General features: G+C 36.1%; 1 protein-coding gene across 4 annotated transcripts in view; it reads right to left on the bottom strand.

Moving 5' to 3' along the window:
- Rmdn2 (regulator of microtubule dynamics 2) overlaps positions 1 to 13,305 on the bottom strand; it is a 65,865-nt gene that overhangs the window by 51,873 nt on the left and 687 nt on the right. For 2 of the 4 annotated variants that reach the window (XM_005390880.2, XM_013517543.1), the window contains one exon: positions 7,078 to 7,545. In XM_005390880.2, the coding sequence (XP_005390937.1) occupies positions 7,078 to 7,529 (452 nt within the window). In that variant the 5' untranslated portion in view covers positions 7,530 to 7,545. Of the gene's footprint in view, positions 1 to 7,077; positions 7,546 to 11,500; positions 13,246 to 13,305 lie in introns of those variants that run through there. The other 2 variants (XM_013517544.1, XM_005390877.2) reach the window with 2 other exon arrangements.

Below are 13,305 nucleotides of genomic sequence, written 5' to 3'. Positions count from 1 at the left end.
AATGATTTTTTGGATATGACACCAACAGCAAAGGCAATCAAAGAAAAGAACAGATAAACTAGAAAATATCAAAATATGAAATTTTATCCATTAAAGAACACAACTAGGGCTAGGGATATAGCTCAGTGGCATAAGCGCCTGCCTGGCAAGCTCAAGGTCATGAGTTCAATCCCTGCTACCGTAAAAAAAAAAAAAAAAAAAAAAGAACACAACTGACAGTGTAAAAAGGCAACCCACACACTGGGAGAAAATATTTTTAAGTCATACCTTTCATAAGGGATTAATATCCAGAACATATAACCTCAACACACAAACAAAAAAAAAATTGATTTTTAAACTGGGTAAAGGACTTGAATAGACTTCTCTCCAAAGAAGATATACAAACGGACAAAAATCACATTAGAAGATGATCAGCATCATTAATTATTAGGGATATGCACATAAAAACCAAAATAAGATATCATCTAATACCCACGAGGATGATATTATAGCAAAAAATGTTAGTAAATTAGAAATTAGAATCCTTATACACACATGGTAGGAATACAATAGGGTGCAGCTACTACAGAAAACAATATAATGGTTCCTCAAAAAGTTAAAAGTAGAATTACCATGTGATCCAACAATTCCATTCTGGATATAGACCCCAACGAAGTGAAAGTAAGACCTCACAGAGGTATTTGCACATACATGTTCATAGCAGCATTATTCATAATAGCTCAAACATGGAAGCAACCCAAATTGTCCACTAATCTCTGACTGGATAGGTAAAATGTAGTACATATACACAACGGGATATTAACCTGCCTTTAAAAAAGACATACTGACCTATGCTACAATATGAATTAGCCTAGAAGACATTATGCCAAGTGAAATAAGTGACTTAGACTAGTCAAAATCACAGGAAGTTGAATGATGGTTGACAAGGACTTGGGGGACAGACAGCTTTTTAATGGGTGCAGAGTTTCAGTTTGGTATGATGAAAAGACTTACAGAGATGGAGAATGGTGCTGGTTATACAATAATGTAAGTACACTTAATGGCACTGAATAATACACTGAAAAGTGATAACAGTAAATTTTGTTATGTGTATCTCATCACAACCAAAAAAAAAATTAAGACTAAACAAACTTTTAAAAATACTTGCCAAAGGAACAGAAAATTATAAATGTAAAAATAACATCTTCTATGAATGATATAGATTGTGGCAGCATTTTGCTATAATAAATTCAAAATAAGGCAAATTTCCTTCTACAAACTCTAACTGTATTCTAATTTAAGTATTTTTAATTGCTTATGTTCATACTCCACTCAGTTATTTTGACAAGTAAGTTTTGCCCAATGAAAAAAATCTAAAATATACTCAAACTTAAAAATAGAATTTTGGGAGATGAATATACACATTTAAAAATTCTGATTTCAATTCAATATTCTTTGAGTCCCCAGATTTGTACATGTAGGAATGTGTATTAAATTTACTTAATTAAAATATATAGTTTCTAAATGTTCTATGTATTTCTATTATAGTACTCATTTTTTTCTTGTTTTAATAAAACATGCCAACAGGATGTCTGGCATAAGAAATATAGCTAGCAAGGCTGATGTAAATGAAAATGTTTCAATTGATCAATATAGCTGCATAAATTATGTAGGAATGGTACCTCTAATGATTACAGTAGGATAAAAGAAAGCATTTTAATCAATTATTACATTTAAATGACATATACATCAATGATGGCTGTTATTCTCAGACCACAAAAGTATTACAATACTGTACTCAGACATTTGAGACTAGCCATTTTCTAAGCAGTAATCTGAAAAAGGCCTGAAACAGGTGAAATCATCTTTAATGTACATATTTCAATAATATCAGTAAATAACTTGCAAATTTACAGCAATTAAATTTAAACTTCAATCTAGGAATCTTTTTCCAAAAATGCAGTGAAGTTTAGTGAGGAGAGGGGACTTCCAAGAGAAGTGAGCAGTGATTTCTACAGCTTTTTCAGTGTGCTTGGTGGGAAAAGTTCTGATTTAAACTGCCCTTCTAAGAAGGAGGAACGTCTGAGCTGACCTTATTTTAGGAATTTTGGTAGGTGAAGGTTTGTCTTCATCTTGAGACAAGAGAGCAAAGCTTTCCTCTTCAATGATGCCTGAGGTAGGTTCATTCATTGATGGGATATAGCTCGGGCTTTTAGAAAAATTTCCATTTCACTTAGATTAAATATATCTTGATGATTTGGCTGAGATTCAAAAAAAGTGGCACTCCTGTTACAGGCAACTACACTTAAGTTTACAGGAAGAAAAGCATCTTCTGGGTCTAAAATCATCAAAATAATCTGAACAAGATTTGAAATCACTGATGCTTGTGTCTTCTTGAGAATCAAAGTTAGCTCTGTAGCTAACTTTAACAAAGCTCTGCTTTAACACCAACAAAGGAAAGACTTGCTTTTCTGAAGTCTAAAAAATAAAGGTTGACTTCTTCCAGAGAAATATGAACTAGTAGGTGGACTTGAGGGAAAAGATAATTTTCTACTTCTTTTGGGTGACCTGATTGCGTATGTTGCAGAAGGACAAGGTGGTTTAAGACTAAGAGATATATTTGTCTGTGAAATAGATGAGACTCCATCATGCTGCGGGTCTAAAGCAACTTGGTCTTCAAAACAATTTGACTGAGAGCTCTTGTCCTTTTTGCAGCAGCTAGGGCGAAAAAAGGGTCAAGTGAGAAAAAAAATATGAAGCAGGGTGGAGACCAGCCAAGTCTCCTGAGCAAATGTATCTACCTTACCAATGTAGAAACAAGAGGGAATAAGAAAATAGGGTAACTGAAGGTGATGGCCACACAAGGGGCTGGGGATTTAGCTCAGCGGCACAGTGCCTGCCTGGCAAGTGCAAGGTCATGAGTTCCATTCCCGGTACCGGAAAACAAACAAACAAACAAAAAAAGTGATGGCCACACAGATGCCCCCAAAAGACTGCACATGTATGTAGAAGATTACCTCTATCTACAGGTGCCTGCCCACACTATAAACAGTTAGCGAGAGAAATTGAAAGACTCAAGGAAGCAGGCGGAAGGATAAAGGGAAGCACTAAAAGGACTGCAGAACTACAGGATCCCCAGAAAGAAAAACAGAACTTCTTGTTTCGAAGAATGTAAGTCACAACATCTGTTTGGGACTACTGAACTATTGTATTTAAAGAAGTTAAGCGAAATAAACATATCTTGTTGACTAACTGCACTTTAAAATATTAACTATGAGTGAAACAGAACCTGAGGAGAATGTTTCAACTAAATCTATCAGATATTCACTTACTTTGGGGAAAATAAAGGAAGCATTAAAGTCTGGTTTAGGAATATCTGCAATTTTTTAGCACATGCACCATGAAATATATGAAATATTTTCTTTATTTTTTTGTAGTACTGGGGATTGAACCTAGGGTCTTTATACAGAGCTATATTCCCAACCCTTTTTAAATTTTTTTCTTTTGAGATAGGGTTTTGCTAAATCACTAAGCTATTTAAGCTGGGTTCAGACTTGTGATCCTCATGCCTCAGCTTCCACAGTGTTGAGGTTATTGGCATGTACCATCATGCTGGCTTTTTGTTTTGTTTTCAAAGGGCCACCTTAGGCATTTTTCTGTACTGAGTTTTATCCAAAGTAGTCTTCCCCTCCCTTCTAGGCCATGATCCTTACATCATAAAATGCCCTGTGTATGTGGAACAGGCCAGAGGACTGAATATTTAAGCTGCATGTGGAATTAACATGACAATAACACAGAATGTGATGACAGCAGACTCTAGAATCTAATGACCTCAATTTAGAATAAAATTATTCTGTGGCTCACCTTTTTGAAAAGCTGTGACTATGGAATTTGTATTTTTACTTCACTATGTTCAAGGAGTCAGACAACAAATTAAAGGGCGAAAAAAATACATGGATAAGGGCAATGACACACATAACAGCTGCACAAATCTTTCCTTAAGATTATCTCTCTCACCAGCATCTTTCCAAACCCTTGACCTACTGATTCATTCTTTCACTTAACCATTCTTACCCCAGGTTTTTATATCCTCCAGTGATATGGGAAAGCAACTGCTACAGATTTTGATCTGAATGATATCATATAGGGAGAAAAGTTTATTCCAGTCTTTATTCACTAAGGGACCCCAATAATTTCCATACCCTTATGGAGATACACCCCAATAAATATTGCTAAATATATCATTATAATAGGTTTATACTCATTATTATCAAAAGGTGAAGTTTTCTGTGTATAAAACAATAAGGTTTTCTTGGGCTGGGGACATAGTTCAGTGGTACAAGTGCCTGCCTGGCAAGTGCAAGGTCCTGAGTTTGATTTTTGGTAAAAATGTAACAAAAAGGTTTTCTTATTAAAATGTGCTCTTGACACAAAACTAAATTAAGAGATGAAGATTCTGTATAGTTGTGACAATCATTATTGTTAATTTCATGGTGCACTGAATATACTCATGGCATCTGGGTGTATAGGTTTTCTAAGATATAAAAGTAGGATTGTCTTAAGTGATAACCTTTTCTTTTAGACTCAGATATCTGCCTTCCTCTTGTGCTCTAGCTACTTGTGATAAGAGGTACATGTCAAGCAAGCATGAGACCACCAGTCAAATGGTAGTTTTTTGAAAAAGTTTATATGATATTTATGTTATATACGTGTCACTACACTTAGAGCTGCTCAGGCACTGAGCAGTCCGGACAATATCATACACTTCTTCAATGACGTCTTATTGAAGAATAACAAATTAGGTGAGAGCTTCTTTGTATGCTAGATGGAGATGATTGAGTAAAAAGGCTATTCTATACTAAGACATTTAAATGTGTTTCAAAAATAATATGATTATCATGCTAAAATATCATGTGCAGCTCGACTCAAGTTTTCTCTGTAAAACTTTATAATTATTGTCTATTAACATTCCACAGGGATTCAACTTTTAAAACAAACAACCATGACTGGTAAGAAATAATAGTCCTCTGACTATACTTTATATTTCAAAGTGCTTAATATTGAGATGAAATTATAATAGCTAAGCTCACTGCACCCACTGCAATATTGAGGTAACTTCTGGGTGTTCAACAACTAAAGTTTGTAGATCAAAACTAGAAAGTTAACTCAGCTAAGAAGACAGCCAATATTTTGGCCAAGACCCTCTAAGGTCAATGAGAACCCAGGACATGAGAGAATCTTTTCTATAGGATCCTACAGCTTTGCTGAATCACCCAATCTCCTGAGCAGGGAGATTGTTGGACCCCAGAAGGCAGGAATCAATAAATGTGCAGTGTGCCAAAGAGAGGGTCACCAAAGAGGGAAAAGTCTCCCATGTTTTCACAGAAAGCAACATGGTCAAGCAAGACCATGATTCATCCTGACAGCTGACACTCACAGAGCAGCTGAGAAGCTAAGTCCATGGTTCCAAAAGTAATGTCTGAGGAGATCTAACTGACCTTGCAGGTGGCAAGAAGTTAGTTTTGACTAACACTGATGCTGCTGCTTTAACCTGTCTTAAATACTCAGTAGAAAAGTATACCCAAAAGATGTATGAAAACAATACCATAGTAATAAAAGCTAGATATAAAAAGAGACTCCAACTGCCCACCCCTTCTGCAATTTCCAGCTATACTGGCAGCTGACCACTATTATGGTTCAGTGAGGCTTAAAAACTATGGTAGAAGCTATAAAAACTGAACAAGTCAGCCTGGGGATATAGCTCAGAGGCTCAAGGGCCTGCCTAGCAAGTGCAAGGTTCTGAGTTCAATTCTCTGTACCCCCCCACCCAAAATAAAACAAAAACAAACAAACAAACAAAACCTCAACAAGTCTTTAAATTCCTTGGCTAATATTGTCCTTCAAAACCACCAAACTCTCTATCTTATTACAGCTAAAACTAGAGGGATTTATAAGAAGAAATATCAGGCTTAGATAACCTGTATCAGTAGAGGGGTCTATGAGACTGGTGGTTCCAATCCCTATTCCAGTCCCTTAAGAGCAGAGTCTGGACATGGCTCTTTCCCTGCCTTTCCAATCTAGTGCTCATGCCTTTATTACACATGCTTTAATTTCTTGGGAAATATGTTTATTCTTGCCTAGAGGCTGCCAAATTCCAAGTGATCATACAGATGGAATCAACGACAAATGTGCCAGATTCCTTTTACCAGAATCCATTAGATCAACCTTGTGAAGGGCATTCATAACTGCTAAGATACAACATGACTTCTATTCAAAACCCCAGTAGATTAGCTCTCTAGAGAAGGTCCCTGATTACGGACTTTGCTACACCAACCCTTCTCAGCTCAAAGCAGCTAGATGAAAACAAGACCCCCTTTGCCCCTAACTGCAGTTAGGGATACCTCTTCAGAGGGGAGGATATTATAGATAGTTAAGTTAGGTAGAAATATTATAGGGAGTCACACAGCACTAGGCCCTCGAGGGAGTCAGTGGGGAAGACGAGGATATATGGAAACTGTGGCTGAGGAACATCTAAAGAAGATTAAAGTCACAATGACCACACTTCCCTAAGGGATAAATGGAAGCTTGAGATCACTGGGACCACCCTTTTGAGATTTCCTGTATAAATAAACCATTATCTCATTAGAGGTGGCCCATCTTCTCTCACCCACTAAGACTAAGTCTACTTAAACTAAGACTACTAAGACTAGAGACTATAGATTATTAACCAAGGTTAATGATGTCATCTATATGCCTTTGCAACTATTGGATCAATATTAGACAAACAGCTCTACATATACTCTTATTGGTTCATTATACTTTTGACCCACGATGTATACATCTGTGATTTTGCTCCATAAAACTTTCTCAGAGAAGGGGGCTCATTCACAACCCATTCAGCACTCTTCCTGTCTTTCATCAGCTATTTCTATGCCCCAGTAAAATTTCCCACTCTTAAAAAAGTAGTACTAGTCATTCCTTTTCATGTCTTGTTAGTATCAAAATATGCGACTGGAAATACATAATGAGAAGACCTACACGATAGCAATAACGCAATAAATAGTCAATTAGATGGGAACATATCTTAAAGAAACTTACCCTCCTTCACTTTCTGCTTCCTCTGAACTATTACTTGTTGCTGAACTTTGAACCGCAGTTGCTCTTCTTTTTCTGGCTCTGTGCTGAGGACTTACCCTATGAACCGTTATCTTCCCTCCAAGTTCATCTTGTATATATTCCTCTAGTTTTGGAATAGTTTCTTTAAGAAATCTGATTTCCTCTTTGAGTTCTTCCATATTTGTCAGCAATTCATTTAACTTCTCCAGTATCTGAAGTTGCCTTCTCTGAAAGATTGCTGGTGTTCCTTGGCCATTATGTGTTTTATCTTGCAAAGTTGTTGAATCAAATGTATTACCCAGAGAAAAAAATTTTGGCAAACTCATTGCTGTCCTTGGTTTACGAACCCTTTGATACCACAGAACCAGCAAGCTGATACCAGCAGTTCCCACCATGATGGCAAATATAAGTTCTTTGTTTGTGGAATGTGGCATTTCTTGACTTTTGTTCCTAAAATTAAAAGTATAAACTATAAATGAATTTTATTTTTGACTTTGACCAAAACAAAAATATTAGCATTTTTTTCAATTAATAAAAGCCATGTCTATGTCATTAAAAAACTTGACAATTTATAAACTAAAATATAGTATCAGTAAATACCCCTATAATTTATACGCTCTAATAGAAATATTTACTTTAAGGATACTACTGAAGTCTACTGTAAAATATCAACTTTGAGAAAATTATTTATGAATTCAAGTTATTCTGAACTCTCTCTGACATTTTATTCATATATAACATGCCAGATTTCTTGGTCATATCTAGTCTTTCAAGAAGGCCAAGAAGGAGCTCTTCTTTAGCAGCTAGCTCACATTAGAACTTAAATTTAGAGTGATTAACAATATTTTAAAGCCAAGGGCTTAGAGATATCCAATATATTATAGAGCTCTGATAAGTTTATAATTCTTCCCATCTCTGTGTTATGCAACATGGAAAGCAAAAGTAATAACATATACTCAGGTGTCACCCCTTTCTTCTTCTGACTCAGAATTCTGCTGATCCTTAACATTTCTACTTATGTTTGAGGTCTCAACATTTGTTTTTCTAATTTTCACTTTTCCAAAAAGAATTAAAAGTCATATCTTTGACTCTTTTCTCTTTGTGACCTGTGAGCTTTTTACATTCACGGTTCAGGACACAGCCTACCGTATTTGGTAGTAACTCCGTTATTTTTACTAAATGCATCGTAACCTTTCTTTAGTAAAACTTATCTTCATTAGTTCTACTGTCCATTTTCTGCTCTTAAAGTCAGGAAATGATTAAAGAAAAACCATATATGGCCTTTCCTTCTGAGACTTTAAAATGGCAGGACATAAATTAGTACTGTGATAAACTATTATAATCAGAGTAAAATATATTTCAGTGTATACATACTTCAAAGTTCTAAAATTGTTTTCCTTTCAATTTCTTTTCTATTTTTATAAACAGATAAGTACCTGCAATGAACTTTATTAGCCACTTGGGAGAAATGTTACAAATAGTAGTGAGTCATCCCTTATAAGAAATTAAATTTGTAATTTTTAAAATTTCATTTTTCCTGAAATTTTCTCAAGGAGTGGATTATTATTGCTCTGCTACCTCTGAACCTGAGGAAAGGGAAAGAAATCAGTACTAGAATGTCTCTTGTTTTTCAACCTAGTTTCTGAACCATGGCACAAAGAGAGGAAACTCAAACAGCCTGAGCTGAACCAACACAGGTCAGAGTTCATAGAAACTTAAGCATTTAAAATTTGTGACAGAGTATTGAAGATGACAGAGGTACTGTATGTGGAAAAAACACACACTGAAACACCATCAGAGCAGGCAAAGAACAACTTTTAGAGAAAAACCGATTATGAGCAAGCTATAAACCAAACTAGTCCTAAAGATTACACAGAACTGGGAAGTACTCAGGTTGTCAAGAATGCTTACAGAATACATGAGGCTTTCAGCAGGGAACCCAGAAGAGTAATGCTTTGGTAGCAAGGCTAGAGTAATCTTAGAGTTAAGGGTAATAAGGCTTTCCCTAAAGCAGATTAAAAATAATTCTTAAAGAAATAAACTGATTCACAAGTAATTTAATTGCCATACAGATCAATGCCAATACTATTTAAAGTATAAGCTGGGCAGGGTGGTGCACACCCGCAGTATCAGCACTTGAGAGGCTGAAGGAGGAGGATCCCCATGAGTTCAAGGCCATCTTGAACTACATAATAAGACCATGCCTCTAAAAAAACTCCTCAAAACTAAAAGTAAAGACAAAAGTAGAAAAACATCCAGAATTCAACAGCATAAAACCAGTTTGTCCAGTATCCAAGAAAAAAAGATTTCACATGCAAGTAAGTAGGAAAACCACAGAAATGGGGCAATATCACTCAGTTGAAAAAGAACAAGATGGCGGAGGGTGACAAAAATTTCCTAAGTTAGACAAAACATAAATTTAACACAATCCAAGAAGCATAAGAAAGCCAGGCCAAGACACAATATTACTAGACTGATAAAAATTACTGATGAAGAGGATACCTTAAAAGCAACCAGGAAAGTAGACATTATATGCAGAGAAAGCCCAGGCCTGGTGGTGTACACCTGTAATCTCAGCGCTCAGGAGGCTGAGGCAGGAGTATCACCATGAGTTCAAGGCTAGCCTGGGCTATATAGTGAGTTTAAAGCCAGCCTGACCTTGTCTCAGAAAGAAAAAAAGGCAGAGAGAAGAAAACATTATAGCATATGTACTCAGGAAAATCTCAGACACAAAAAATAATAAAGTGACCTCTTTAAAATGCTGAGAGAAACTGCCAATTTATATTTATATACTTAGTGAAAGAACTTTCAAAACAAAAGGTAAAATTAAGATTTTTTTGACAAAGAAAAGCTGAGAGAATTCATTACCAAAAGATATGTACTATAATAAATGCTAGTGGAAGTTTATTAAGGAAAAAGAAAATAATAACAGAAGCTTGAGATATACAAAAAGGATAAAGAACACCAACAGAAGAAAACATTTGAGTAAACAGAAAAGTAATTTTTTCCATTTTAAAATTTCTTTACAATTGTTCATTAAAGCTAAAATGATAATAATGCCATAGGGTTTATAACATGCATATCAGTAAAAAGTAAGACAACAATAACTCAAAGTATAGGAAGGAACAAATGAAAGTATGTACTATATTTATAAATACCTTAGACTGTAGTGGAGTGTCATAATATCAAGTTAAATATACATAATAATAAACCCTAGAGCAATCACAAAAAAAAATAAATGTACAGATAAGCCAGTTAGTAGACATAAAAATGGAACATCAAAGATGGTCACTTAGACCAAAAGAAGGCAAGAAAAGGAGAAAAAATAGGTGAATACAAAAGAAATAAGGAGAGAAATGATGTCATAACCTTGTGGAAAACTGATGTCAAAAGATTAAGAAATAACAATATCTTTGTTTGCCAATAAAAAGATAATTAAAACAAAAGTTGATGAAACAGAAAGAATACTAGAGAACTATGCATCAATAAATTTAAGAAGGCAAAGAGGATAGGCTTTAGTTCACATATACAAGGGTTGACCTTTGATGAAATCACATTCACAGTAATGAAAGAAAAGGCAGATTATGTGAACAGGAATTCAGGTAGCGGGTGAGTATTGTGGTGGAAGTTTTTCGAAGTTTTGATTGCTTTGCACCCTAAGGCAAATAGGAAGAAAATAAACAGCTGAAAGAAATACCCCAGAAATATTGGAAAGATGCAAATTATGAATTAAGCTGCGTGATTCCACATATTCTAGCAAACTGGTATTGTTTCCTACACACCAAATGTTTCAAATGCCCTATGCAAAAATATGCAGCAAGAATCTATTTCTGAGAAGCCTACTTTTAAAAGAACATCTCTCTTTAGCTTCCTATTATACTATATCATATGCATGGACCACAGGAATTATCCTGTTTAAATGCCCCAGTTTATTACAGGCTGAAGTGTTAATGACAAGGAACTGTAAAAAAATCTCCCAGGAATTGTCTCCTATCTCCAAGAGCTTTAAGAATCCCTCCTCCTAAACCAAAGACTCCACAGAAAAGTTTGGTACTTAATCTGATCTGCTTGACTGCACAGTATTTTGCCTGGGATTTTTTTTTTGTTTTTCTTGTGGTGCTGGGAATAGAACCTAATGTCTCCTGTACGCTCTATCACTAGGCTACACCCTCAGACCCAAGGATTAATTGTTTTTACACCGCCCCAAGCCTTTACCTAATTTGTATAAATAGGAACTGCAAATCTATCTGCCCACTCCCATTTATCTCATCCAGGAGATATGCCAGCAGCACATTCTGGTAAATGTGTAATTATAGCTGTTTAATTTTATTCCCAAAAAACCATACACTGTACCACAAACAAAGCAACAGATGCAAGAAAAGTCGTTATAGGCCTATGGACTTACCTTCACATCACAGCTAATAATTATGCATCAAGCTTGATGATCTTGAGGTATTGTTTTAGTCAATAAAATATCTAGGGCTGGGGATGTAGCTGGATGGTACAGCAAAAATTTAGCATGCTTGACACCCTGAGTTAATGCCAGCACCATACACATAAACATACAAAAAAGACAAAAATTAACTTGAGATGTCCATATGCTGATCTAGAGGTCTATTGAAAGGTATCTTCTTATATTGGGATTTCTTCCTTTGGCTCATTCCCAGTAGGCCTTCTTTGGAACAGCCTGGTTTGAAATTATTTTCATTTAATAAGTAAATAGTTGTGAAAATCTACCTGAGAATACATCCTTGAGACAGAACCGGGTTTAAACACGTGAGAAATAGTCATACTCTGCCTAGCTTTACTATAGGAATTACAATTCCAAACTACCCTTTGAGCCAGAACAAAAATTAATAACCCTGTTATTGTTCTGCAGATAAGCAAACTGAGGCACACAACTGTCAAACGATTTACCTAGGCCATCACCCAACTAGGAAGAGAAAAATATTCACCTGACCACCCTTTTCCTAACTCCTGGAGACATCATCCAACTGCACACCGAAGATCAGAAAGCATCAAAAAGGACATGAAGGAGAATGCTGACTGAGCGGAGGTAAAACATGATTTCAGAGCTGTGACAACTGACTAGGGAAAAGACTAGAATCAGCGAAGCCGGTATTTGTTTCCACAATTAGAAACTAATAGCTCAGGATAAACTTGAACTTTGTATCAGTGTAAAACAATCGTGTCTCTACGCCAATAATTTGAAAAATGGTAAAATTCAAAACTGCGGTACAAAAGTAATAACTCAGAATATATGCTTGTCTGCAGTATACCTTCAAGCATTGTATGAAGTTATCTGTACAGTCCTCATACTTTTAATTATATTAGTAGTATTTGCTTGTAGTATGTATAAAAACACAGTAGGGAAAATTTTACTCATCTGACTACCCAAATCAAATATTTTAATAACCAGATACAAACCATTATTCCTGTCACAAATTTCAGTTTTAAAGCACTAGGAATAACAATGGAAAATGATAAATATTATTTTAGTATAAATTATTAGCATCTAAAATTGTGTAATACATAATCAAAGGTTATTTACAGAGAAGAGAATCATCTAAAGAAATGATAAAGCAAAGTTTTCCAAAGGAGTCGCCCTGAGACCTTTAATACTTGAACAGATTCTCTAGGAAAAAGGCGAAAGATTTATACAATCTGAAGAGAAACTAGAATTATGAACGGATTCTCTAAAGACCCTAAAAACCCCGTATCTGCAAAGTGAATTCTAATATTCCTATCTTATCTGATTTTAATTATTTTTCCTATTTAAAATTTACTTAAACCGAGAGCGCTCTGGTGTTTGGTTTATCTGCAAATGTTGAATAGTGCTAATAATCTGGTCTTTTCTTCTGTGTAAAATAGGTACAGAATTCAACTCTAAAGGGGAGAAACCAGGAACAAAACTCTGTTTCCCAGGTGGAAGGAGCAGATCCACCAGCCGTGTGTCTCCGAAAGTTCCGGGTTCGCAAGGACGCGCCTGGCGGAAGAGGCACACCGCCCACCCGCAAGACCCTAAGGGGCGTCCTTCTTGGAAACACCCGCGACCTCCGGCCGCAGCTTCCGGGACGTGGCTCCGCGAGACCAGCGCAGAGCCGCAGGCGGGCCGCTCTCCAGCCCTGCAGCGAGCCGGAAGTGCCGGCGCTCCTGCCGGAAGTGCGGCTGCCGCGCTCCGCACACCCGGGGCCGCCCGGTCCTCGCCGG

The sequence above is a fragment of the Chinchilla lanigera genome, unplaced genomic scaffold, assembly GCF_000276665.1.
Source record: "Chinchilla lanigera isolate Chin_1 unplaced genomic scaffold, ChiLan1.0 scaffold00040, whole genome shotgun sequence".
NCBI classification, from domain to species: Eukaryota; Metazoa; Chordata; class Mammalia; order Rodentia; family Chinchillidae; genus Chinchilla; species Chinchilla lanigera.
This window is presented reverse-complemented; position numbering and strand designations above follow the sequence as displayed.